This window comes from Pelecanus crispus, chromosome 9 (assembly GCF_030463565.1).
Source record: "Pelecanus crispus isolate bPelCri1 chromosome 9, bPelCri1.pri, whole genome shotgun sequence".
NCBI classification, from domain to species: domain Eukaryota; kingdom Metazoa; phylum Chordata; class Aves; order Pelecaniformes; family Pelecanidae; genus Pelecanus; species Pelecanus crispus.
Window position 1 is genome coordinate 28,467,752 of NC_134651.1, and position 27,842 is coordinate 28,495,593.

General features: G+C 40.9%; 1 protein-coding gene across 1 annotated transcript; it reads right to left on the reverse strand.

Moving 5' to 3' along the window:
- Positions 1 to 197: 197 nt before the first annotated feature.
- PCCB (propionyl-CoA carboxylase subunit beta) lies at positions 198 to 27,842 on the reverse strand. The gene is made up of 15 exons (XM_075716364.1): positions 27,663 to 27,842; positions 25,758 to 25,877; positions 23,368 to 23,436; positions 21,393 to 21,449; positions 17,891 to 18,004; positions 16,139 to 16,249; positions 15,696 to 15,804; positions 14,652 to 14,772; positions 10,619 to 10,700; positions 8,341 to 8,464; positions 6,883 to 6,990; positions 3,561 to 3,661; positions 1,712 to 1,810; positions 1,394 to 1,487; positions 198 to 362 (listed from the first exon to the last, which is right to left on the reverse strand). Exons 1-15 carry the CDS (start codon positions 27,840 to 27,842, stop codon positions 241 to 243), a joined length of 1,611 nt encoding a protein of 536 aa, XP_075572479.1. The 3' UTR covers positions 198 to 240.

Here is a 27,842-nt window from a genome sequence, read left to right on the forward strand (position 1 = left end):
ACAGCTCGCCTGCAGCAGGCATTGCAGGTTGTGTCGTTTGTTAACCCACCAAAAACGGTTTAGAGACATAAACTGATAAGACCCCAAATTAAATGAGATATGTACTATGATTTATTGATGGTCATTAGCAAAATCAAAATGAAAAGAAATATTTTCATTGTAAAGTAGACCTCCACTTAGAGAGTATTGGTGTTCAGAATACTGCCACGTCTTCCAGCACGGCAAAGCCACTCCTCACACTCACAGCGGGATATTAGCATGTTTCTTCCACGGACTGGACTGTGTTTTACTAGCCAGCACATCTAGGTCATGGCAGATGCGCATGCGGGTGCTCGAAGGTTGGATGATATCATCAACAAACCCTATTTAAAAAAAAAAAAAAAGGCAAAATCAAAACAATATTTTGAATAAACAGTTCACAACCTACAAATTAATTAAGAAAATAATTTAAAATAGCCCGAAAAGGAAATATTCCTGTGTCAGTAGTTTTTTTTAAATTAGAAACATTTGCTATTTTAATTTTTGCAAAAGTTAGCAAGCCAAAAAATGTTAAAGAGGGGGCTTTATTCACTGAGGACTGCACCTGTTAATGCAAAGTTTTAGACGTACCATCTCCTTCCATCTACTACTATTAGTCTGATTTAAAGGTTCAGAAGTGTTGATTAGAGGAGACATCCCTTGACTTTGCATGTGCAGTAGTCTGGGTTTTTTCTGGCTCAAACAGCAGTAATAGATAGTCTACTGCAAAACCAGAGGGAGCAATACTGTACCTACTGGTTGTGGTGGAAAACAGCTTGGCTAAGTTTTCCCAGCTCTGTGGCACTATTAATGGCATTTAAATGAAGTACGAAACTAATCAACAGAGTAAGCCAGCATGACTGGAAACAGAGAGCGCTGACTCCAAAGTGTACAGAACTGCCTTCCAGAGCACAATTAATGCTTCAAAGCTCAAAGTCAAAATTCAGAAGTAAAAACAGTGGAAAAATTTACTCCAAAGAGTGCTGGGGAACATCACTGAACCGTACTAGACTCTGACCCTTTCTTAAGGCCACTGGTCTGCATCTAGGACTGTCAAATAGATTGTCAAAGCACTTCTATATTTAAGGAAAAGGCTGAGTTTTGAGATGCTAGTATCTATAAAATTGAAAATACACTTTTCAGTGCAGTCCAGACATTTCACCAGTCTCTTTCCATCTGAAGATGTGTTTTGTCTCTGGATGTGTTCTTCCTTCACATGCACAAGCTACGGTTAAGCATCACCTTTCTGACTCAGATACAAATGTCTTGCGTAAATATCTTATTCATTAGCAAAAAGTTTACTCCAGTAGCTACCAATGTATCTACATACAATGGCAAACTCAAAGAGGGGACACAATGCTTGAGATACCCGTACCTCTCATGGCTGCGGGAAAGGGGTTTGCAAACTTATCCACATATTCTGCCTCTGCATCTGCCTCTTTTCCTCTGAAAATGATCTGGACAGCACCCTAGAAAGATAAAGCCTACAGGTCAGTGACAGTAATTCAGCCCATACAGAGGAAAGCTGTCTGCTTTACCAGCCCCTTCCCCCCACCACAGTATACAAATGTGCATTCAGGTAAGCTGCTTCAGGGAAAGCACCAGTTGTCTTCATCTTGCTAGGCCACCTCTGTGCCACTGTAAAGGTGTTGATGGCTGCTGCACACCAGCGTGAGAGTCAGCCTGGATTTACCTTTGCACCCATCACTGCCACCTCTGCAGTAGGCCAGGCGTAATTTGCATCTCCTCTTAAATGCTTTGAACTCATCACATCATAGGCGCCCCCATAGGCCTGGAACAAAATCCAAGGTATTAATTAGCATGAACTGACCTTGCAGCAGCAGCAGCTTACATTCCTCTTGCAGCTTTTACTATTCCAAAGACAAACAAGTGGGGCTAAATTTTACCTGAAGGAGAGCATAAGCCTCTCCATTTTGCTACAACAATCTCCTAAGACTAGACGTCTCTTCAACTAGAACCACAAAACAGCAAGAAAGGGGACTGTTGTAACTATCCTGGCTTCAGCTGGGACAGAGTTAATTTTCTTCCTAGTAGCAGGCACAGTGCTGTGTTTTGGATTTAGTAGGAGAAGAATGCTGATAACACACTGATGTTTTAGTTGTTGCTAAGTAGTGCGTACTCTAGCCAAGGACTTTTCAGCTTCCCATGCTCTGCCAGGGGGCACAGCCAGAATAGTTGATCCAAACTGACCAAAGGGCTACTCCATACCATATGACATCATGCTCAGTATATAAACTGGGGGGGGGGGGGGGGGTGTTGGCTGGGGAACAGCAATCGCTGCTCAGGGACTGTCTGGGTATCGGTCAGCAGGTGGTGAGCAATTGCATTGTGCATCACTTGCTTTGTATATTATTATTACTGTTATTGTTATTATTATCATTACTATTTTACTTTATTTCAATCATTAAACTGTTCTTATCTCAACCCAGGAGTGTCTCTCACTTCTCTGATTCTCTCCCCTGTCCCATCAGGGTAGGGGGAGTAAGCGAGCGGCTGTGTGGTGCTTAGTTGCTGGCTGGGGCTAAACCATGACAGTAACTAAGACCATTCTTGATGGTAGATAAAGAGGAATCTCTGTATACCTGGAACACCAGGCCTCAACCTGCGTCCTGCACATGCACACAAACAAACCAGTCGTCATGCTTCTGGAATGCAGGGAATGCAGCACTCTGACTCTGCAGTGCTCCACTCTGGTACTGTAAGTGGTCCAGACAGCACTGATGAACAGATACTGCAGAACTGCAGAGCAAACTGCAGTAGAGTCTGTTTCAAGGCATACTGAGAACTACAGCAAGGCTGTAAGCTTGGGAAGTAAAGGATGGTAATATGCAGAAGAATCAGAGAAGGCAAAGGGACAGAAAGAGGGAAAGTTCTTTTTTCTTTTTTGTCATGATACATCAAAAGCCTAGCAGAAAAACAAGCAGGAGGGGCAGACCAGCAAAGAAAAAACTAAGCCTTTTAGGACCCTAAAGGTCCCCCGAGCTTATGGCAGCATGGTGTCAGGTACCTTATAGAAAAAGAGAAAGGAAGAAAATTAAGTAGACTATAGCAAAAGTATATGGAAGAAGTGAAACCATGTGAGCGTTAAATCTGCAGACACAGCAGAAGAAAGATATACAGTCGGCACTGGTTTTGGAAAAGGAGACTGAAGTGGCAAAAATAGAGAAAGATGGCAAGGATTTGCTGTGTGCAGACAGATGGCATGTCCTCAGTGAGACAAGCTGGGTGACAGAGGACAAACACTCAACTGAAGGCATTCCAGGGAGAAAGCAAAGAGCAGAAACGTGCGATTTCAGAGGAGTGCAGAGACAAAAGGAACGAAGGAACTGAGGTAATAGTCTGAGAATAGAAGAACGGCCTCTTGTAACCTGACATGAAAGGTGTTACCAGATGGGACAAACAGAGATGTGACAACGATAGAAAGCAGAAGTGGGACAGATGGACAACGCTTCTCATAACTAGAATTGCTACTAGTAACACCAGGAACTCTAAAAGAACACCACAGAATTGTGCCAACTTACCTTTCTGGTGATGATAGTAATTTTAGGCACAGTTGCTTCTGCAAAGGCAAACAGTAGTTTTGCACCATGACGTATGATTCCACCATACTCCTGAGCTGTACCTACAAATGACAAACAGTTTTTTTCACTCCAGGGAATTCACAAAAACCCTGTATGCAGTTTGGCAATTGTCATTATCCATTACTGGCAGCAAACCTAACAACAACCAGAGCCACGTTAATATCCAGGAGAAGGTAATATCCAGGCAATGTTCTCCATAAGATGCTGAGCAACTCTACAAAAAGATCTCTTGCCAAAAGCAGCATATATTTGCATGTTAGGTCACAGAACCATAACACTCACCAGATGGTATCTTCTTAGGAACAAATACGGTTACATCACTTTCAAGACTCCAAATGTGACTAGCAGTGAAAAAACATAACCTAGATTCACTTCCCCAGAAACCCACTCTTCCAAACCTCCTTTTTTCTAGGCCATACTGAAAGGCAGCTTGGCTACTGTACCAATGACCTGTTCTAGTCTTCCTTCAAGCAAGCCCAAGATGATGGACCTTAAAAGACAGAGCATGAATTCCTCTGTAAGGAGTCTCACAGCAGGTGCTTGTGGAGAATGGTCGTATGCAGCAGATATGAATGCAAGTCATCCGTTTTATAGGATGTTCAACACAGTTCTGTCCCAAAGAGAGCCTCACTGACTTGCACTTGGAAACAGCAATCCCATGTACTTTATTTCCAGGATTCCTGAATTTCAGACCATTGGATATATAACTCTACAGTTACTTTCTAGCAGTTTACCCACCTACTATCTTTTGCTTTCAGCACCTGCGAGAACCTCTTAGAGTACTATGGGATTTTATTTTTTTTTTTTTTTTTTAAAAAAGTAAGATTTTTAAGTAAAAATTCTTTTGAGGGTGTTTGGTTTTTTTTAATAACTTATTTGGTAGTCTGTTTCGTGGCTTGACTTTAATGCTTTCTCTCAAGTGTAATTTGAGTGTCTAGGAATTTATGCCTACACTTGCAAATGTCTGTTCTCAACTGCAATTTCACTTTTGGTTCTTGTATTTCCATCCAGCTGGTGGGATTCATCAAGCCTGCAGAACCTTCCCAGCAGCAGAAATCAGAACAGCCATGTCTTCTTATCCCAAGAAGCAGCCTGAACATAGCTGGGATGCTCAACCTAGACCCAGAAGCTGGGAAGCACTCACAGCCCCTATAATCTAGGAACAGCCCTAGTTCCTAATTCGCACTTAGAACAGAGCAGCCAGTCACTTAAAATGCTTCAAGTGTAAGCTCAATGCAACTGTTATTTGAACTATTTACACTGTCATCTATGGCCAATTAACATAAACTCTTTTCTGGCCATAGATTCAGTCCCAAACTTGTTCTAAATCTATGTTTTTATCCAGCTACGGTATATGAAAGCCTTAAATGTCATCTCTGTGCACACCTATTACATTGGGAGCTATTTAAAGTGTTTGGTTCACTAACACTGAGAGATGTTTTGTACACCTCTGTGAGCTGGTGTGACAGATTCATTCTTCTCTACTGAACAGGGAAATGATGTGATCAGCACCCTCAGAATTTATTACTTAACCTGAAATTTCTAATGCTGATGTACTAATCTTGCCAAACTCCTTAAAATACAACAAGTTTAGGATCACTAGAGATCAGATCTCCTCTCTTTACCTTTTTCTACTTTTATTTATCTTCCATTTATCTACTTTTAAACAAACATTCTATTATGCAGTATTAAGTTACTACTTTTCATTGGTTATATGGAAATAGCTTTGTTCTTGAATTCTCAGCAACCATCCAAATCTAGATTCCTGTCGTGGCCCCTGATATGAACTAAGCTGCTGCTTGGTCCACATCAGACAAGGAAGGTGTGTCTACAGGAGGAGAGAAAGGAGAGAGGGCGAGAGGGAAGAGGAAGGTCCTGTTAACGCCTTCTGTATTGCCTTATTGTTAAAACATGCAAAATACATTGTATTAAAATAAGAACTGGAGTGGTGACTAGTGACATGATGCTTTGATATCTGTAGAGGCCTTGAGGTAAACCTTGGTTTACACAACAGTTTTAACCTTACATTCAATTGTATGAAAGACTTAGCATGTTTATCAGTGTAACGGTTATATTCCTCTCTCAATTTGTTTTCTAATAGGTCATTTTAACATTAACTTCTCATATAGCCTATGCTGACTAATCTCAGATCAAAGCTTCTAAATCATGGGCATTTTTATCTGAAAAATGCCTTGGAGCATGAAAGAACCTAAGCTTTCAAAGATACAGGGAGGGGGGTGGTGTATAACTGAATCAATGGCAACCAAGGACATACTTCCCCCCCGCCCCCAGCTTCATCCTTTTGCACATTTGGGCATTAAGTACAGCAGATGAAGCTGGCAGATGAGGTACACAGTTTCTCTTGCTGCAGCAAAGCTTGGATAGCAGCATGGGCCTATATTAGTTCAGTAAGTCCAGAGCTGAGCCCGTTTTGTTGGAATGCGTCTTCACGGTGCCCTCAACTGCCACGCCGAGTGCTGCTTTGACCAGTAGCCTCCTTGCTCACAGGAGAATCAGCAGTGCTGTGCTCTCGTGTAATCCTGTCCAGAGGGCTAAGAAACAGTGTGTTAGACTGCTTTCCACTGCCTTGCAAGAAGCCACGGTCTTTGCAGGGCCTTCTGGTACACTATGCAACATACAGGCATCTAAATAAAGCAGCTGAGCATTTAAAGGGACATAGACTCTCATTGTAACAAAGAAAACGGTGTAACTTCCATAGCATTTATAACAAGGGCAGCATCTCCAGGGAATGCACTTTTTTCCTTGTGCAGGCCACAATCAACAGCTTTGCAATTGTGCTGGGTTTCCAGACAGCAGGACATAGCTTTCCAGAGCTTGACATACCCACGCTCAACCCTAGCAAACCATCTATCAGATTGCTGAATGCTTCAACCCTAGCAAACTGGTCATCCCATCTATCAGATTGCTGAATGCTTCAGCATTAACTTAATGCATGAACTGGCCCTCTCCAAAGGGGGAGATCTCCAAAGCAAAGCTTTGTGATCTCAGAACACACTGATAGCAATATTAGTGGCATAGTTAGGCACTTATTTCATTTTTCTGCAATTTCTTGCATATTTCAATATCCTTTTGTGATGACTACTGTACTTCGATTACAGTTTCTGTCCCAAAAAGTGGCATTTTAAAACCTGGCTTAAGTAAGTCTATTACAGTAAAGGTCTTCTCACAGAGTTTTTAAAATGGGTTTTTACCACCACCACCACTGCTCTGCAACTAGCTGAAATGTAACAGCAAGGCATACCTGGCAAAAATCCAGGAACATCCACAAAAGTAATCAGAGGTATGTTGAAGGCATCACAGAAACGAACAAAGCGGGCTCCTTTCACAGAAGAATTTATGTCTAAGCACCCTAAAGTTAAGAACACAGGGTAAAGTGTTAACGATTCCAATGATCTGCTAATGCCAGTAATTCAAGGCAATGTGAAAAATCACAATCTCTTTTAGCTGTACTGTCATCTTAAAACAAAACAAAAGCTTACCTGGAGATAATCTGCCATGACGTTTTGCTGGTTTAGAACTAAGCTAAGAGTACAAGCTACGTTCAACAGGCACTCATTTCATTTTTCTGACCACTGCGCATAGAGGCTTTCTATCCCAAAAAGTAGCAGTTTAAATTATATTCTTGTAATTTATTTTTCTGTAATTTTCTCTTTATTGGTATTTTTTCAGATCAGTCATATTGAAAGACTAGAGAGTTCTCCATTTAAAAAAAAAAAGTTTAAAAAAAATTTTTTTTTTAGAAGTCCACTAATATTCTGAGAAAGATCAGCATTTTTGGTAAACATGCTTCAAAGTATTTATGTTCTGTTTCAGTGCCATTTAGAAATATATTATGTGCTATTACATTAAACCTAAGTGCAGCTTGTGTAAGAGCATCTATCTGAAACATTAAAAATGTTTGTTAAAATTGAGACTATCAAATGAAGACGAAAGTAATACTAAAACCTGCTGACTGTCTAGTATCTTGATAGTCATATCTTGTAAAGATTATCAAGAGAATAAAACATCATACTGGGTCATCCAATTTTCCCAAACAAAAAGGCACAAACCTTAAAAACAAGGAGCAAAACAAAGTCCTGATTAGTGAAAGTCACTTCAGAAATTACCTAGTTAGGAGAGAAAGCAAAAATCCCTCGACAGTTAAAAACATAAGGCTGATCTTAGCTATAGCTACCTGTTGTACTTCGTATCTAAATTATCTGAGGCCAAGAGTCCCACACTTGGGTGTCTGAAAGCTCTGCATTTTTCTAGCTACAGAAAAAAAAAAGTTACCTTACCCTACAGAAGAGTTTTAGGTGTTTTAATACTGTGGCAGTAAGTATGTAGTTTCCATATTACGTTTAACCCAGTTAATTGCAGGCTGCTGCCAAATAGGTCTTCTACCCACCCTGCTTACGTGCTCCTACCACTCCTCTGGTGCTGGATACAGCAATCATTTAGTTACCTGCGAGCAAGATCACCTTGTCGGTCCTCTAAAGAAATTAACTGGTTTTCAGTTAAACACCTCACAGCTGCATTACAATGAGATTCAAGACAAAGTGGCAGGAAAACATAGTGAGAATGAGTCGAGGACCATACAAAACATAAACAGTTAATCTCGGAGCCAGCCAGCCTTACCAAGGGTGGGGGGCGCAAAACAGAGAGGAGGCACAAACACTGTTAAAAACTCTCACATCAGATGTGTACAGCCAACTCTAACCTGATGCTATTTTGGGTTGGTTGCCCACTATCCCAACAGTTCGTCCATTCATCCTGGCAAATCCAACAACAATGTTTCTGGCATAGGAAGGCATGATCTCAAAGAATTCCCTTTCATCAGCAATCTGCAAGGGTGAGAGTTAGGCAGAGCCCTTATGAAGACACATATGTATATTTATATACACAGGCAAACACAAAATCAATTATGCTAGTATCAGAATTTTAAAAACACTTCAAAATTTGCAAAATTAAAAAAAACCAAACCAACCCACACACAAACAACTTTTAAGTCATCTTTGTGGCCTTCATTCCAGGAAGTTACAAGTGCTGCACTTACTTATTATCAAAACTGCCACTTAGGCATTCTATCAGAGAACATCTTTATGACATTTCCTCTGTAGTGAACCTTTTATCCTAGCTTATAACAAATTAAAACTTCAAATCAGATGTTCAGGACTTCTTTCTCAAAACATATTTATCGGCAGACTACACTTTTAAAGAACAATTTCCAGTGATAAAAAGCCAATAGTACTTTTGGAGCTCAGAAACTCTCCATGACACGTTTAATATACTCTGTTTCTTTGCAAGTTCAGAAGACTTTGTTAACAGAGACCAATATAGCATGCTCCACTGTGTAAATCTCCCCCAAAGTCACTGACGGTGCATACAATGGAGCACAGAGACAGACTTTTATCTGGACTAGAAGAGGACCTGCACTACATGAAACATGTCTATCTGGAACCGCGAATCCTTGGCAGATGCCCTTCTCCCTGGGGCTGAAGTTCCAGCGTGTGCTCTGCGAAGTGACATCCACTGGTGTATAATGCACTATCAAAATTCACATGTTCAAAAGCGATAATAATTACACATGGAGCAGTAGCGACACCTATACATGGCTGCCTAGTGTTTTCTACTAGAATTCCTTGTTTTCAACTGTTGATGACAACTTTGCCTATAGAGACTGCAGTTTGCCAGCCATTTCTGAGACTGAGGCAAATGAGAAGTTGTGAAAAATGTAAGTATCGTTAAAGTAGGTTTATTTCCTTCCTTAATACTTCTCAAAGTCTCTGGGAGGGATATTTTTTTTCTCCTAATTAATTAGCTTTTTCTTTTAAATGCCACCTGTTAACTTGGAACAGGTAGTACTGAAATTCAGAATGGAAGAATACAGAGATTAAAAACAGCCTGAGCTTGCTTTCTCCACTAAAATGAGTCTAAATGCAGCCAGTTGCAAACTGAAACGTGTTAGCTGAATGGGTGTGTGGGGAGAGACAGTGAAATAAAACAGCAAAAGGGAGAAATTTGTAAATGCCCTACAAACACAGCTGAACTCCCCCCCACCACCACCATTAGTATATGCTGCCTGTGAAGTGGAGTTATTCCTAGCTTCATCATCCACCTCAGACCCCTGGGTCATCTGCCACTCAACATCTGAGTGGTTGAAGCAGCAGCTGGAAATTTTAATACTCAAAATTCAGACTCTCAGGGTGCTGTAACAGTTTCACATGATAAAACTTTTACAAGCATGTTCTCTGCCCAAGCATTTATCCTGTAATAAGTTGTTACAACTGGAGAAGTCAAGTACTCAAAGTTAGGCAAGCAAATTATCAGCATTGCCTATGCTGCTTTTGTAAAACCTCCATTATTTATACATTGCAGTACTGGCTTTCAGGTTTTTTAAAAAAACAGTAAGATGTTTCCTTCCCTGCCACCCTCCCAGGAGATCTGCCTCACCTAATGAAACTTTAATATTGGAGTTTCCAAGCTTCTGAGTGCTTGACTTGTAATTAAATAAAAATATATTCTTGTACTGTCCGTGTACATAACTCTCTGAGAATAAATAGAGAAGGGTAAATCTTTGAATGCACTCTGTGTAGTTTATCACCTTTTATAAAAAAGTTCTAGAATTCAAGACAGTCATAACAAGGTGCAGGGAGGAGGGTAAGAGATAGAACTCAAAGCAGGGGGTTGTTTTGAGCCCAGAGAGAAAACTGAATTACAGCATCTTTGGTCTATACAGTTAATGCATGCAGCACAAAAAGATGTATCCTGAAAACAAATCTTAGGATTCCTTTCATCTGCTAAAATCTTTTTTTTCCTGCAGTTTTTGTTGTCTCTTTATTCATGGCTACTACACAGGTAAAAATAGTAACTTGTGAAGACTAAAAAAAAAAAAAAAAAGTATCTTCAGTGCCATTCTATCGGTTTCTTCAATTATTTACACACAGAATATAATATATCCATATTAATCTCAACAATGCTCACGCTAGCGGACTTACGGAGTGTATGATATCCAGCATATCATAGGCTTTAGTAGATTCAGTTGGGACAACTGTGTCCAGCTCAGGAACCAAACGGTCACTGCAGAAAGTAAGTAAGCGTGAGCAACACTATTTACAGACCGGATAAATACCAAGACAAAAAACTTGGGCAAACAACTGCACCTTTCCGAGACTTGATGGAAACTGCTTCTCAAATATGGGGAAAAGAATTAGGCCTCTTCGTCTCAGCCAGTTGTGCCTCAGGCCACTGAGCCCTCCCGCACCAGGAGGACAAAAGCCTGAGCGATCGCTTCCCGAAGGAGACGCATCTTCTGCAGGTACCCCTGCTTATGAAACCATCTCCTGGAGATACTATTTCTCCTCTTGGACTAGAAGAGCCTAACACCACACATGCTGAATATGAATACCAGCAGGGAACGCGAGAGGCAGGCAAATGCTACAAGTGGCAGTCTGCAGGGGGCACTGGAGGCACGCTGGACGCTGCATTTGGGCACAAATCGGCAATGGGGAAAAGGATTCGGTAGAACGAGTGTCCAGCGGCTCCAGTCCTTGCAGCTGGACGGGCAAAATGGTTTCTCCCAACGGCAGAGCAAGGTTTCTTGTCACACGCCTGGCTCTACCGTGCACACCAAGTTCAGGAGCTGCTCACTTACAACTGAGCCTTTCCCTCCCCACGTTGCGCGCTTGTGATTTTGAGTACACTTAACCATAGGAAACCTTTCCATACTTATTTCCCCTGCCACAAAATAAGCAGAGATTCATGGGTGGGGAAAACATAACCACTCTCAGCTTCTTCAGTTTAAGGGCTGTGTTTAAAGAATCTTCACTGTTACTCTGCGTAACTCAACAGTGATGCACTTCACGTGGAGCTTTACATTTAACAAAATGCTGCCTCCCTCTTCGCAGCTGCCGCTATCAGCGACCTCCATCTTTGATCATCTTAGCTTCACTAAGGACCTACAAATGTTAGTATTCACCGGGTCTTTGGATTCATTCACAGTCCCAATGGGGGGACGTCAATTTTTATGAGTCACAACTGAGAAGACTTCAGGGAGTGTTTTATTTGTGCTATCCCATAAAAATATTGATGTGTATTTGTTATAAATCGTGTTTCTGTGGAGTTCTTACTGAATTACTATTTTAACAATGCCGTGATTTAGTACATTTAAAACAAGACAGCACAAGACTGCAGGCACCCAGTTTAAAACTGAAGGAAGTGATCTGTAGTTTGTCAAAATCAGGCAAAAACTAATAATGCAAGCCCTGGGGCTGCCTCTTGCTCCCTCACATACACAGGACTAGAGAGGCACAACTCCTTGCCAAGAGAGTAAAGCATGCATCTATTGATACAATAAAACTGACAGCAACTCTTCACGTATTTTTTTCCACATGATTAAGAGTATTGCATGAAAATATTTCCATAAAATGATATAATGAAACCTTAATCTGATGAAAGCAACCAATTTTAACATACTAAACCCCAAGCTACAAAAGATTCTAAAACTTTTTCTTGTCCATAGAGTAGATATGAATGCACTCCAAGTTCTGTCCATTACCTGTGGTATCCCAAAGGCTAAGGAAAGTGGAAAAATGAAATTATTGCTCCCATAAATTCACAGTGCTGTAGAGTACTGAGAGAAATTATAACAGCATTAAAACGAATAACCACCATCAAAATGAAGACATTACCCAGGATATCACAAGTTTCAAAATCTCCTTCAAATCATCACAGATAATGGACATTTGGAGCTTGCTAGTAGAGTCACTGGACTTAAGAGGTTGAGAACTGTGTTTCTTACAGATCCCACTTATCAGGTAGGAATCGCTGCTCTTCATCAAAGCAGTCATCTGAAGTCTGTGACAGCTTGATACACTCTCACCCAGATCAATACTGGTTTTCATTCAATACAAAAGGAAAACTGTACTTGGTTACCAAGAATCGATAATAACCTCCTCCAGAAATTTAAAAGCATACTTCAGGATTTAGAGGAGAAGAAATTTGATTATGGTCAAAGACACATAAAGGTAAAATCCCACCATACAGTATGCCAAATGCAATGAACTAGACACCCTTCAAAGGTAGAGGACATATTCACCATTAGTCAACTTGGTACCATAAGGAAACTTCTAACTCTTTAGAACCCAGGACACTAACGTCAAAAACTCCAGCTAACGGAAGTTTCAGCAACCAAGACTGACATTTTTTCAACACCACAAAGAACCTACCCACCTAGGGAAAAAAAAACCACCCACAAAAAAACCAAAACAAAAAACCCCACAAGCCTCTGGACTTAACAATGAAGACAAAAGTATGTTACATTTAATCTGCTTTATTCATGGCAATTTTTTGTGGTGTGAAAATGATGCAATAAGAAATAAATTACTCTAGAGGAACGGGCTTTGACTGGAGCAGCAATAAGGATCAAACACATCAATTCAAAGCAAAAGGAGTCTATTAAGATGTCAGTATGTCCAGATGAAATATTACCAATGTAAGCATTAAGACCACAAATGGGAGAAATACTGGAGACGCTGCTACAGAAACAGGCAAATTAACAAATTTATCTGCCTTCACATGTACAAAGACTACTAAATTGAAGTTCTTAGTACAAATTATTGAGCATTTATTATACTGTGATCCTCTAATGTATCTGGGGCTATGTAAAAGATCATCTCCCTCAAAAAAAATAAAGAACTAATCTCTTACACGTTAGTAGCTACAACATAACTGACAGCTTCTCACAAGAAAATAAACTGCCTATTATGAGATACATTGATTAAAAAAACCAGACTGTTGTTTCTATAATGAAATATCACATTCAAGTCTAGAGGGTAATTATCCCAGTACGACTTGTTGAATGCTTAGAAAGAACATGATAACCTCAGAGATAATACTCCAAATTAACCAAAAAATCTAAGAGATTTGCTTTGGTTTGTCACTATCAAACTAGAACAGTCTTCCAGTTTAACCAACTCCTAAAGACCAGCATCTCAGAAAAAATTAGCACCAGTAGCTAATTGACTTGTCTGACCATTCTCTAAAAGCAATTGGCAAATTTATTTCTCTAACAGTGAACAATGTATTTCGGCTACCAGAGCAGTGATTTGTAAAATCAATCCAAAAAAACCTCCCCCAACAAATTGTTTCAAAGACATTGCAAAGAACAGTGAAGCATGAAGAAAAGATAACCTTCCCAATTCATGTGTTAAAAATCTTCATGCATGTAAGAAATACAAAGACATAGATCACACATATCTGTAGAACTGAAAGGAACAAATTCAGGAGCAGCTCCCGCACTGGAGAGGGCAACCACCTCTTATGAGTTCCCTACAGAAAGAGCCAAACTGGGGGTGCAACTGGATCTCAGGTCAAAATGCTTTTACTCCACTGACATTCTCCGTCTTTACCACTACTAGCAAGGCTGTCTACTCAAACAGTCCCATGATGGCTCTCTGGCTGTCCCTCTATCTCTTGGAAAAATTCTCTGATAAAAATCCAGGCAGTCGCCATTTTTCCCCCCTCTTGAAATGACTCAAGTCCTTCCTTTGTTATGTTGCCAACTACACAATGAGCCTGGTAGACAAGTACCTAATACATAAAACTTTCTGCCTCCTTTGCCTCCTTGTTGCTTCCCCACCTCTAACCTTAATGAACAGAACTTACCCAACAGACACAAAACTGACAAAGCAGGGCAAGGTCTCCCCAATTTTGTTCACTGTGCTATCTTCTGTCTCACTTGCTTGTTTCACGAAACTGTGACAGCCCATCTGTACAGAGATTACTTTTCCCCATATTCTGCACACAGCCCGCATAACATTGCTTTCAGAAAATAAAAAAATTAAATCTATCAGTGAGCATGTATGTATGTACACATGCGTGTTGAAACACTTCCCATATTCAAACACTGCAATGCAGAATTATCAGCCAAGACCCCAGGCATAAAACACTCATTTCATTATACTCCTTGAGCCAGAGAAGCCATGAAATTTGGCGGATAGAGACCACAGATCTCAGCCAGTCTCCTCTTACCTGGGATCATGGCATTCACAGACTGGAGCTGGATCACGGTTGCTAAGAGGTAAATAATTGAAGAACTCTCGGAGATTAAGTAAAGCATCTATATCGTTCTCAAAGGCTCTGTGTGCGACTCCTGGAAAGAAACAGTTAAGCAGTTTCTGAAACTATTTTGCAAGGTTTCATTTTCAAGTACGTACCAATAAAGAGACAAAGAATTTGTAAATTTTTAAATCCGAGCTATTAACAATCAGGAGTTTTAAGCCACCAAATTTGACCAGCTAAAAATATCTAGAAAATGTGTGGCTGTATCAGACTTCCTCCTTAACAGGTCTGGATCGCTGATCTTATATTTAAAATAATGTAAACTGGTTTATCAACTTTCACAGACCTAGCTGGAGCCCAGCCTTCTGGAATTCAATCCAGGTCACTGTGCTGCATTCAAGCTTTGGACTACAAGTTCTTTTATAAATGCTGGATCTGAGCAGTGTCTGTGTGTGTGGTTTTGGTTCATCACCAGTTCAGTTCAGATAGAATTTGAGATCCCACAGTCATTTTGAGCCTCAAGAAGATTCATGAGTCACCAAGTTTTCCCAGAGGGGAAAAAAGCACTTAATCTCATATTGCCACTCAGTTTATAGTTAAAAAGTTCAATCAATCATGTTAGTAAGCAAACAAGGGATTATTAAGAATCTTTCAACCCATGCAAATTTCTGGACAACAAACAGAAAAACCCACCCACCCCAAGCCTTTGCTAAGCCCTGCCCTCCAACAACCTTCCCACTCCTAGAATCTTTTGTGGATTTGCCACTTGCTCTTCCAAATCCCAGAACTCTCCCACACTCCCGCTTTTCCTATTTTGTTTTCCGTTACTAAAAAGGACTGGCAAGAGAGCCTTATACAGAGTAAGATCCTGTGCTTAATAAAGTTTTATCACTTAGACTCGTGACGCCCATGAGTACAAAAATCTGTATTAGACAATCAGCTGTTCAGCTAGAACAACTATGTCATTTACTTTGAAAAATTATTAGTATGTTAAGTAAACTCCCCAGCTCTCACCGGATACAGCAGTGTGTGTCTTCGCACCCCCAAGCTGCTCTTGGGTGACATCTTCATTGGTAACAGACTTAACGACATCTGGGCCAGTGATGAACAGATAGGATGTATCCTGGGGGAGGGAAAAAAGCAAGAGCACACAGTAAATGCTAAACCCAACCTGCAAAAGCACCTCAGGAAAAGCCACAGTCTCTAGAGACTTTTCCCAAAATAAGAAAACAGTAGAACACAGGGACAAATTTCTTAAAAATCCTTAATGCATTATATTTAAAATCCACAGAAAATTTAATTATCCACAAATTATTTGGGAAAGTTTTTCTTGACTTTTCATAAAAATAAGCTTAATCCAAAGCAGGAGACCATCTCAAAAAAAACCCCCTTCATGTGGGGTCAGTTTGTGTCTGATCATGTTACCAGCAGCAGGTCAGGATATACTCCTCCCTTACCTTCACCATGAACGTGAAATCTGTTAAAGCAGGCGAATACACAGCTCCACCAGCACAAGGACCCATAATGAGGGAGATCTGTGGAACTACCCCAGAACACAGAACATTTCTCTGTAATAGAACAGACATCTAGTTTTACAAAAAAAGTGCATCTTTAAGTCTGTGCACAGATCCTGCAAGAATTCACAATCACAAACAGGAGAGGACAGCTTGCTTTATTTACTGGGAGACAAATATCTGGACAGAATGTCTCGATGCAAATGGAACCAAAATAATTTTGTTGCTATTGTTTTGCTTCTTTTCTGTTCCCATATGTTTGATTTCATATACCATGCAATGACTGCAAAGGAAGATGGAATGTGCAACCTCAACAGATGCTGCAGGGGCAAAACCTTCACTGAGTGGTGAGAAGTATATGTACCTGAAATTTGAACATATAGGTACACTATCGCTCAGAGGTAGAACTAAGTTTTACTAACCAGCTGTGGCAGAAATTCTTTTAAAATCAGATTGATGCACTGGCTTGAGTTTTACACAATGGCAAATTACTGCTGTCCACCAATATGGATGGCACATTGTCCAAAAAAAAAAAAAAAAAAAGAAAAAAAATGTTTACACTGCTCATTGCTCAACTGGATTACCATTGATTTCTGTAACTGTTCACCTGCATCATCCCAGATCACACTAATCCAAAAGACTGTTAGCATGTAACCTGTCGTCCCACCCGCTCACATTCCTACTGAAAGCACAATCATGTTTATGTTTTGTGCACTTACTTTAAAACTGTGTGGTTTTAGGCATATAAAATAATGTCATTTCAGTGGGAAAAAAAACCCCAAAACAGTAGTGTGTCTAGAGGAAAAATTCTTGCATTAACCACAAAAATACTGTAGAAATACAAAACTTTCACCAGTCCAATCAGTAGTGGATGTCCCCAAACCGTAAGGTTAACAGGTTCCATTGTACTGCACACTGTTCTTTGAACAGAAACTGTGATTTGCATCTTCTTTTCTTTTTTTTTTCCCCACTGACCTATCATCTTGACAGAATAGGCAGTTGGTGCTTCTGATCTGACTTTCTCAAGTTTTCTTCAAGTGCACAGTGTTTGATTTACTTTAAGTCCCTCTTTCTGCAGTGGAAATCTTTCACTTTTTATCAGTCCTACTGAAAACAAATCTGCTGTGTGAAATTCTTAACGTGTCTGTATTTCAGAGGAGACATGGGGACAGCTGGTGGTGGATCACAACCATCAGTCACCTAACAAAACACCCTCTGAACTACAGCATGCCGACCTGTCTCAGACAAACACATAAAACACTGGAGAGAAATTACATCCCAACCCAGGCAATCTATACATTAGTGCGAATCAGAAAGTTAATTGCAAGAAAACCCTAAAACAACTGTTTAAGTAAATTGCCCATTCTTTCATTCTTATGACAAAGCTCACACAGCACAACTCCTACAGAGCTTTTAATTTTATCAGAGTGTTTTACAGGGCTCAGCATTACCCTCGTTTAACAGATGGGTAAATGGAACTAAGAGGTACAGTAATTTGCCCAAAGCCAAAAAGAGAACCAAGAGGACAGCCCAGGTTTCACAAGCCCTCATATATGCTGCTTTATCCACCAAGTAACACTGGCTGAAATAGGATGATAACCTAAAAGTTTACTTACAAACACCTACTTAAGTAAAGAAAGACTTTGTCCATCTTTGTAGATGCCAAGCTTCCTCGTCATCCAGCAGCCTACTTACCAAAAATATATCTGCATAGCCAGCCAAGGACTCCACTCCCTCCTGGATACGGGCTCCTCCAGAGTCATTCAGCCCAATCACAGGTGCTCCAACCATGGCAGCTTGATCCATGACCTGATGATGAACACAAACCCCTCAGTACTGACCTATCTAAGCTAAAATCCCAAAACAACCAACCCCCAAAATGTACATCCCCTAGAAAAAAATCTGTACATGCCAGAATTTGAATTGCCGACACAGTGCTCAGCTTCTCTGTTATTTGTATTAACTATCAGAGTAACTACCTGCTTACTGGGGTATCGTGTTTTGACTCAGACTGGAGGCTAAAAGATACACATTTAATCCCTCTCATGACCTTTAATACTTATCTGCCTTACTAGCTGCGCATCTCCAGAATCACACTGCATTATCCAACCCTGTGCTAAGTGACACAATCACAGGAATTTGGACCAGAGAGGTCCGATCTATCTTGGCTCATAAGAGGTCCCAACCGCACCTTGAACACTCTCTCATATATGTCTAATCTGATCTTAAAAGTTTATTGCAGTGGTGATTGTGTAATCTCCCTAAGCAGTATATTCTAATGCTTGATTATGCTTCTTAGAAGTTCTTTGAGAAGACTAAACGAAATCTTTCCTCCAGAAATTTAGAAACATTACTTCTTTCTTGACATATAGTAGACAGGAAGAGCAATTAACTACTTCTCTGCCTTCATAAACATTCAAGTACCTCAAATCTCCCTGCAGTCTTCATATTTCCCTTCATGTTTCTAGACTAAGCACCACCAATTCAGTCACACCATTCCTACTACATCCTATTTTCTAGCCCTCTGATCATTTTGGTCACTTGCCTCAAGATCACATGCAATACGCCAGCAGAGGCTTAAGGGGGAGGATTGAATTCCTTACATTCCTTACATAAAATATTCCTGCTTTTTAGATCCCAGTAAAATATTTGCCATTTTCATAACACTACAGCACTGGCATATTACGATAAGATCTACTTTAACATTAAGACTGATCTGCTTTAGCTCCTAAATAATTTTCTGTAAAACTACACATTGTCAGTCAATCCCCATTTTGAATTTCAAAGTTACTTTTCCCTGCCTGGTATTAGCCCTTTCAATCATTGTTAAAGAATTATATCTTACTTCAAACAATCTTTAACTTATTAAGATTTTTAAAACTTCAGTCCTATCTTTCACAGTGCTTGCAGCATTAACCTTGAATTTTATATCGCCTAGAAACAAAGTAAGCATACTCAGTCCTATTCAAATCAGTAGTATCCCAGCAGTACCAAAATTCGAGCCTGAACATGAACTGGTGATAACTCTCTCTGTAGTTCTAAAGTGGCTTTGCTCCTACTTGCAGTCATTCAATGTAAAACAGGGGTTCTTCGTGCTTTGTGCCTGGACATCCATTTAAAAGTTGAAATATTGCTGTGGCAGACACACAGAATGACTTTACAATTTAAATACAATCCCACATTTAAAAAGCATCTGTGTGTATTGCAAACAGAGGCTCTGTGAGCCACAAGTGGCCTCATTTGCTTATGTGAATGTTACACAAGGCATTAATCAAACACCTTATTAAAAATGAGCTGAGTTGACATTTATTGTTTCTTCCTAGAAGGCCTGTCATCCTATCAGAACAGGTTAGTGAAACAATTACACTGACATATTTTGCTATTTTCCAGGGCCTTATATATGGAATAATTATTTATTTCAAGGCTTTTCTAGACACTCACAAGTTCTTCCTGAAACACACATCAACATGCACATTCAGACTACTGAAAATGTGTTCATATATTTGAGACCAGACATTTTTTTGCCATACCAGTATTTGTAGGGAACATTTCAGGATTCATTCTCAAAAAACACTTTTCTTCATCTCATGGACTCAACAATTGTCTTGAAACATGACATCATAAATGCACACATAGGCTTTAAAGTATTCCCCATCACAAGTGGGCACATATTACTCTCAAAAGAGCCACACTGAATCTCTACTGCTTCAGGGAAACCATTACAGGCATTTAATGAGTTCTGGAAGACCACAAGGCTCTTTGCAAAAGTAACAGGCAATCTGTAACCCAGACCTACCTAGCTCGGAGCTTTGCTGCAAGATGCCAAATACTGCTACCTCTCTGCAACTCCAGGAAAAAAGCCCAAATGGGAAATGATTACCACCAAAGGGGCAGATCTCCTTGGAAGTCCAGCTAAGGGACAGCAACTTCACTTTCATTTTCCATGGCATTTTACATCCCTTAAGCTACCGATAAGGTTTGCAGGAGCCAAGATCATCTCTCAGAACAGATTTCTGCTTCCCAGAATTCAGCCCAATAAAAAGAACTAAGAGAAGTGAGACAGATACCACACTACCCAGCCCATCTTTTTTGAGCTCTCCACTGCCCAGGCTGCAGCCTCAAAGACTCTGAGCCCCAAACCAATTGATGCATCCAGAGCCTTCAAACTTTGGTGCCTACCACTGACATTGATGCCAACCAGGAACAGTACCGACTAGGAAGGACTCACATTTTTTTTCTAGTTCTGCTACCAGCACTCTCCCTGCTTCTTTAAAAATAAGAGATAAAAAAAAACCAGTAGAAAGCATCCCAGTATTCCAGTACCATGACATCCCTCCCCAACACAAAGAGACACTGCAAAGCTTCAAAATGAAAGGGTAACATCAAGTCTTTCCCAATATTGACTTGCTAAAGCCAAGTAGTTGTTATCCAGCCCAAAGTCTTCATGCTTTCTAGTTTTATACCCTCTCACTGCTGAGGACACTATGCCAAAAAGTTATCTAGTTATTTCCATCAAGAGAAAAGGCCTTGTGCACCAAAAACCTTGTTTCTGATTCCAAGAAAATTCAGGAAGTTTTCACCACTGAGCACTCATGCATGAAAAAGTTCTTGTCCTCTCCACTGCTGGGATTCAAACACCAGCTTTTCCAGTGAGACAAGCAGACAAATGAGAATAAATAGCCACAAGTGCCTGATAACATAAGCTCTGAGTATCAAGGTGACCTCCAACTTGTAAGACTCTGTATCTTCAGACTGTTTACTTGTTACACTTGCTTTTTATAAATATTACATACTTCCACATAGCACTGTTTATAGGAAAAAGTTTCTCCCAAGTCATTGCACATTTCTCACTGAACAATGGCTAGCTAATTTATATTTGTACTTTGTCAGTCTCTCTTGTCTTTTGTAGCACAGTACAAAAGGCAACTTAATTAAACAACTTAATTAAACAAAGTGTGTATTACTTGGAAAAGCTCTCTTATATTTGAAAAGCTTCCAAAGGAAAAGCTTCCTCTGCTCACCTGTGCTTTCACATCTGAACTGACATGAGGAGGCAGGCATTTTCAGGTTGCCATGACATGTACCGGAGTCCACTAAAGTCAGTTACAAATTATTGTCTACAAAGTCATTAGCACAACAGATTGGAAAAAAAGGACACTGACAATTTTTTGTTTTATTTTCTCCTGTGAAATATTACCTTGCAGATCTTCTGGGCATGAGCTCCAGATAAACTACCTCCAAATACAGTAAAATCCTGGAGGGAAAACAAATTTTCAAATTAGGGAAAGAATCATTTCAGTAAAATGTTGTAAAATGTTGCAAGTAAATAGTATAATCCTACAATGCTCTATATTTGGTATGCTGCTCCAAAACAACCTGACTCCCTTAGTGCAGCCTGCAGATCAATCCTGTTCAATGCAAGCCTTCTCTACAAGTAAAAAGATCTTTTATATGCATTTGCCAGTGGATTCTATGTTAAAATCACAAACTTACTATGTCTCATTTGCCTCTTTTTTTCCTTCACAGAAACATTCTCTCTTCCTACAAACATATGTTCCTCTTTCATGGACATTATTAATACTGGACTAGTCTGGAGAAATTTCACCTGTGAGGAGGGTCCCACTGCAAGGGGCAGCAGTAAGATATGCCTGCATACAGGCAGAAACAAGAAACTGAAAATATGCCAGCGTTCTACATTCATGCATTATGCTCCAAGAGTCGATTATTTTTTATGGGTGCTGTAGGGACTATGTCAGCCAAAACTGACTGTTGGTGTCACCCCTGGGCCTGAGCAGTAACATCTACAAGTAACATTCACACATTGTGTGAACAAGCCACACAATGCCCTGGGACTGATCCAGAAGAGAAAGGGGGTATTGACACCTACTGGCACCAACAGAGCCCAGAGACAACTTCTGGTGAGCTTTACTGATGCATTCCCACTGAGTCTTACTCTCAAAAAAGTCCTAAAAACTGTGTGGACAGAGAACAACATGACTATGACTAGCAGTTGAACCAAAAAGGAAGGAACATCTCAGGTGGCAGCTTGATTTGGAGGGGAAAAAGGTCTTTAAAAAAAATATATTTTTTTTTATATATAAAAGAGATGTATCACGAAGGGGCACATTTAAATTATTTTAATATAAAAACTGCCCTCTACTTGTGGTGTTCTAAAATTAAGGTTTGTGTTTGGCTCCTATCTTATGCTCAGGCCCACATAACAGTGCCCTTCCTTGGAAGAACTGCATATCCAAGACAAAAAAGGCAGGGTGTATGACTTGCTCCAAGGTCACACAGCAACAATCATTTTGGCCATGATAGCAAATTGAACAAAGGCTACTTTGTGGCCCAGAACAGAGCAGCAGTTACCAGTGATGTGAAAGAAAGCCTTTCTTTCACTGTGTTAAGAATAACCAAGATAAATCTATACCTATGGTGTTTCCTCTAAAATATTTTTATTTTAATATAAAAAGTATATTTTAACATAGAAAGTATTTTTTTATCTATTTATATACTACCTATCACAATCTCTTCAACTAATCAGAGCTTGAACCTGAGAAACAATTCAAGGTTGCTCTATCACAAATTCCACTCATTGCAATTCTAGCTGACATCTCCAGCAAACAGCCCCCATTCCGCAGCCTGAAACCCAGAAGATGGTTCTCAGAACTTGCAAAGCCCTCCCCTGACACTGGCAGGTCTCCACACACCTGCAGGAGCTCATCCGCACACATCCAACTGCAGGGACAGAGTCAAAGCTTGCAATGGCTTTAAGCACATAGTGCTCAGTGACTTCTCCATTAATTCACTTCTTGTTTATCAAAAACATGCTTATGGGGGACTCCTCCAGTCTCTCACCATATCCAATGACATTACACTGAAGTAATAAGTTTGCTTTTTTAAAACATTTCCACAGGCTCTGCGTTCTTCACTCTTTTCATCTCACCCTTGTCACAACTGCATTTGTCGCCCAACAAAGTTTTTAGAAATGCTTTTTTGCTGCTTCTTGTCTGAAGGTGCCCCGCTTCCTCCCACAGGATGTTATGTGTACTTATGCTTATTGGTAGAAGGTAAACAGGTATATTACTACATGGCCATACTGAACTACTGTGAATTTATCTCAAAGGATAAGTTCATGCATGCTATTTAAAAAACAACAAGCAAAACCATACCTGACTGAAAACATAAGCCAGTCTCCCATTAATTCGTCCACGGCCAGTCACCACACTGTCTCCAGGATACTGCATTAAAAACCAAACAAATTCATTAAAAATAATAATTTAAAAAAATCAAGGCAGCATCGATAGCCTCTAAAAAACCCACAAACTTATACTAAGTCAAAGCAAAGTCTGATTCTCCGAGAGAACTGGTCTTTCATGTTTGCAGTGGGGGCTCCACAAAGATTTCCCCCAGCCCTGGAAAGGAAAACTAGAGGTAATATCACATATTAGTTGTGTATTAGTGTAAAGATTAGTGAATTTTGCAGTTTCCCTTCAAATTTCAGCACATCTGGAGTTAAGGTAAATCATGTCCTTAGAGACGGGATGTACCTTTTATTAGGACAACCTGATGTTTTTGAAAGAATGGACACAGAACACAAACCTCTCTTGAGGTGTTCATACAGGGAAAAAAACCTGGAAAGGTCAAAAAATGTAATTGCAGTCACCTCAAATACTTCAACTTGACCTGTCCCATTTTTCACCCTGTAAATAAGGGAAGAAGAAAGAGGTGGAAGAGGAAAAGGACCCTATGAATCTTAAAATCTGCTTATCTATGTTGTCTTGCTTTTTAGTAAAGGAAATATATAGAAGTCTTTCAAGAGAACAGTAGAAAAGGAACTTTACTGGGCTGTCATAAAGGAATTTCAGGCATTTAAATGCTTTTTGCTGTTTGTTTTTTTTTTTTTTAAAGAGTATATCATGCAGAGTGGGCCCACTCTAAGGGCCATTTATGCTCAAGGTGATCTGTTCTCAGGAAGGTCGTACTGGTCTGGAGACTTTTCTCAGGCTGCACAGACAGCACTGCTACCAACTCATGGTTCCTGGCACACAGAGCAGCAGGAAACACACCTGTAGTTCCAGCCACTGTCTCATGCAGATGACTCCTAAAAGTCCAAGCAGCCCACAGAGTGGCCTGGATGTGAGTACAAGTCTTACCCTACCTTCAGAAAATTCCAGGAACTCAGAGAAATCCAATGCTAAACTAGTATTCCAGTTCACTGGCCACAGTTAGGTCATCTGTTGTGAAACTGTGCTCTGTAACCATAATCTGCAGCTTACTGAAAAGTGAATTCTGAAGGACAAGGAAAAAATTAACCCTCTTGTCACTCTTGGGACCTTGCTGCTCCTCATATCTTCAGAAACAGCAACTTGTTATCAGGACTGTGGGATGCAGCATTGAGTAGCATGACGGGAGGCAACACAGGAGTTATTTGAGTTTGCTGGGGAACAGAGTAAAAAATTACTTAAAGAAGAAAAGGCATTTGCTCCTACACTGATTGAGAGGGGAGAAGGTCTAACGTGACATCCTTCCCAGCACCTTCCCATCAGTCTCCTGGCTACTAGAACAAAACATATCCTTCACCTTTGCTGGTTCCCAACGGCCCAGCTGCTCATGGTGGAAGCCTGTTGATCCCTCCCTATCCCATAGGATGCAGCCCTGCAACTTGAAGGACTGAAAACTGGTTTAATAACCACATAAACAGAAGCTGTAGTCATTGTACGCAGCATGGGGCAATGGCACATACGGAGCAGCTTCTCACCACACCCCAAACCAGAATACTGCACAGCAAACAGGGCCTTTTGCTACAGGAAGATTCACATTGAACAGGCACACCTGCACTAGCCACCTACACATCCCAGCATGTTTGTTGGTCCTTTCTGTACTAAATCACAACAAAATACTTTTCCCATGTAGTAATTTATCAGGCATCAATGTTATTGTGAGAGACTTTGGGGAGCCATAGATTTTTCCTCTACATGATGAGCCTCACGTACCATGTTGGTTTAGGATACATGGTCATGTATCTGAAAACTGCATAAGCAAGCAGATAGCAACTTGCTAACAGACCAGTAAGAATGCTTGAATTTCCAAACATATTGGATTTTAAGGCCCTAAAGGATTTTATGACTCTATAGTTTGGGAGGCATAAATATGGATCTGAGTTATTTAATCCTATAACTCTAATGTTACCTGTAGGGAGTCAGAAGCATCTACCCGTATTTGTCGTTCGTATCTGACTTGATTGACAAAGTTTTAACAACAAAGCTCTGCAGCCTCCTCTATTATTTAAAATACAGACCTAACACAATATCTGGGGAGGTATTTGAGCCAAACAGGTGACCTTATAAAAAAAAAGGTATCAAGTTTAGGCAATGGAAAAGTAAACCATGTAAGTTGTTAAATGGAAACTGAGAGTAGTAAAAGGAAATTTGCAAAACAAAAAAGGAAGAAAACAAAACAAATTAAAAAAATTACATGAGAACAGAAGAGTCTATTTTCAACTGATGACTGGCTAAACAGCCAAGGACAAAGAAACAAGAGTTACATGAAATAAAAATACCTTATTCTTATCAGAGTCCATCCCGAAGTCAGAACATCTATGTTCTACAAACATGTCATATTCATCAAAACTGTCGGGGTCCAATAGCAGAAGAATTCGTTCTCTTGCTGTCAGCTTTCCCTGAAACATAGCAACAATTAATACAGCCATCAGGTGGTTCTGGCTCTGTTTACTGATCACCAGTGGATGTAGTTTAATCAAACATAGCCTCACTTGATCTGCTACATTTGGCCCGTTAAGCAACTGCATGCACCCAAAGCTGGAAATAGCCTATATAGTGATTATCCTCCTTAAAAACAAACATAATGCAAGCTAGACTTCGAAAAGAAAGCCAACTATTGGAACAGCACTACCACAAGATAAAGGAAACAATCTCAGAGTCTTTTCAACAAGATATAATAGCAACACAGCTATTTTTGCCTACACATTTAAATGCTGCTATTAAGATCTTTGTTCTATTCTTAAACACAGAACCCCTCCACAGCTAAACCAGTCCTTACCAACAGTTCAAGGCTCAATTCACCATGCTCGACATTTGGCTGCAGCAATGAGAGGAAAAAGGAAATACGACAGCCTGCAGGGATTTTCTGACAAAATCCTTTTATTCTTTTTTCCGTTGGACACTGGTATAGGCAAAAATAGAGTAAGGGCTAAGAACGTAATCAATTGACCAGATATGCATGTCCCTTGCAATGATGCCATGCAGTAATAAATAACTGCAAAGTTCTTTTTATCTTAACCTTCCAAACAAATTTGTTATTTCCAACCCAGGTAAGCATCTGTCTACAAAGTCAGGGCACCTGGGTGGTCTTCTTTAGGGGATGGTGTGACCCTACCTCAACATGACATTAAAACACAGCTTGGCTTCTCTACAAACCTTCTGACCAGTAGGTCAAAAAGCTCATGACAATCAACAAATGCAGGAAAGATTTATGTAAGCCATAGATTTAATTTATATTAACATAACATGTTTGGGGCCCCTAGACATGCAGAAACGCTTGCATATTGGTATGTCGGTGTCCTAAATGTAACTCAGTGAGCCCGTAACTCTTTTCAGATTTTGTATAACTGTGGGAGGGAAACTACCGGCGGGTGACCTGATCTGTCAGGTAGCCTTCGTGGGAATGGCTATTACCACCTCCTTGATGGCTACAAGCCATGACGGTACCACTAGGTCCTTGCACTAAACTGAAAAGACATCCCAGCAAGAAACAATAAACAGAAATACGAAACATGTGTCGTCACCCCTCTCAGCATTGCCTAAATTCTGAACCATAGAGGCAAGAGACTAAAAATCCAGCTGTTGTCATCCTTCCCATCTGGCTTTTCCTCTGAGAAAAGAGTGGAAACACTCTTCTAGCTCTGCTCTCACCTCTTCAAAGATCACCTTAGATTTGCAACAGCAGTACGAAAGACAAAGCTGTGCCGGACGGTATGCCTCCGAGCCCGGTGAGGTGTTAAGCAACCCAGACCTTACCATCACAGGACAGGCAGAAGTTGCAGCTTTTTCCTATGCCACCCCTCACATGCATGCATTACAGCCAACCTGGCCACAAAGCTGACTGTAAATGAATTATTCTTTTTCCTGCCTGGGGTAGCAGGTCATGCGGCCTTGAATGCCGCTTCGGTAAAGCTCCCCCGCAAACGGGCCTCTGCAACTGAGCCGCGAAGGCGCCCCGGGGCTCCAGCACTCCGGCGATTCCTGCCTCCCACCGCGGGCGGCACCGCTCCCCGCCGACCCCGGAGACAGCGGGTCCCGGGCCGGCGGCCGCTGTGACCGCCCCTCCCCTCCCCCGCCGCGCCTGTCGCGAAGCGGAAGCGCCCCGTTACGGAGCTCGGCGGCGGCGGGGCGGCCGGGCCGGGGGGGGGGCGGCCGGGCTCTTCTCCCCGCCGCCCGCGGCTCACCCGCTTGTGCTGCGCGTCGATGCGGCGCTGGCCGCCGCCCAGCAGCGCGGCGCGGCGCTTCTCCTCGATGCGCTCGGGCACGGAGGGCGGGCGGCCCCCCGAGGCGGCCCGGCGGCCCCCCGCGGCGGCCCGGCACAGCGGCGCCCCCGCCGCCCGCCGCAGCACGCGCAGCGCCGCCAT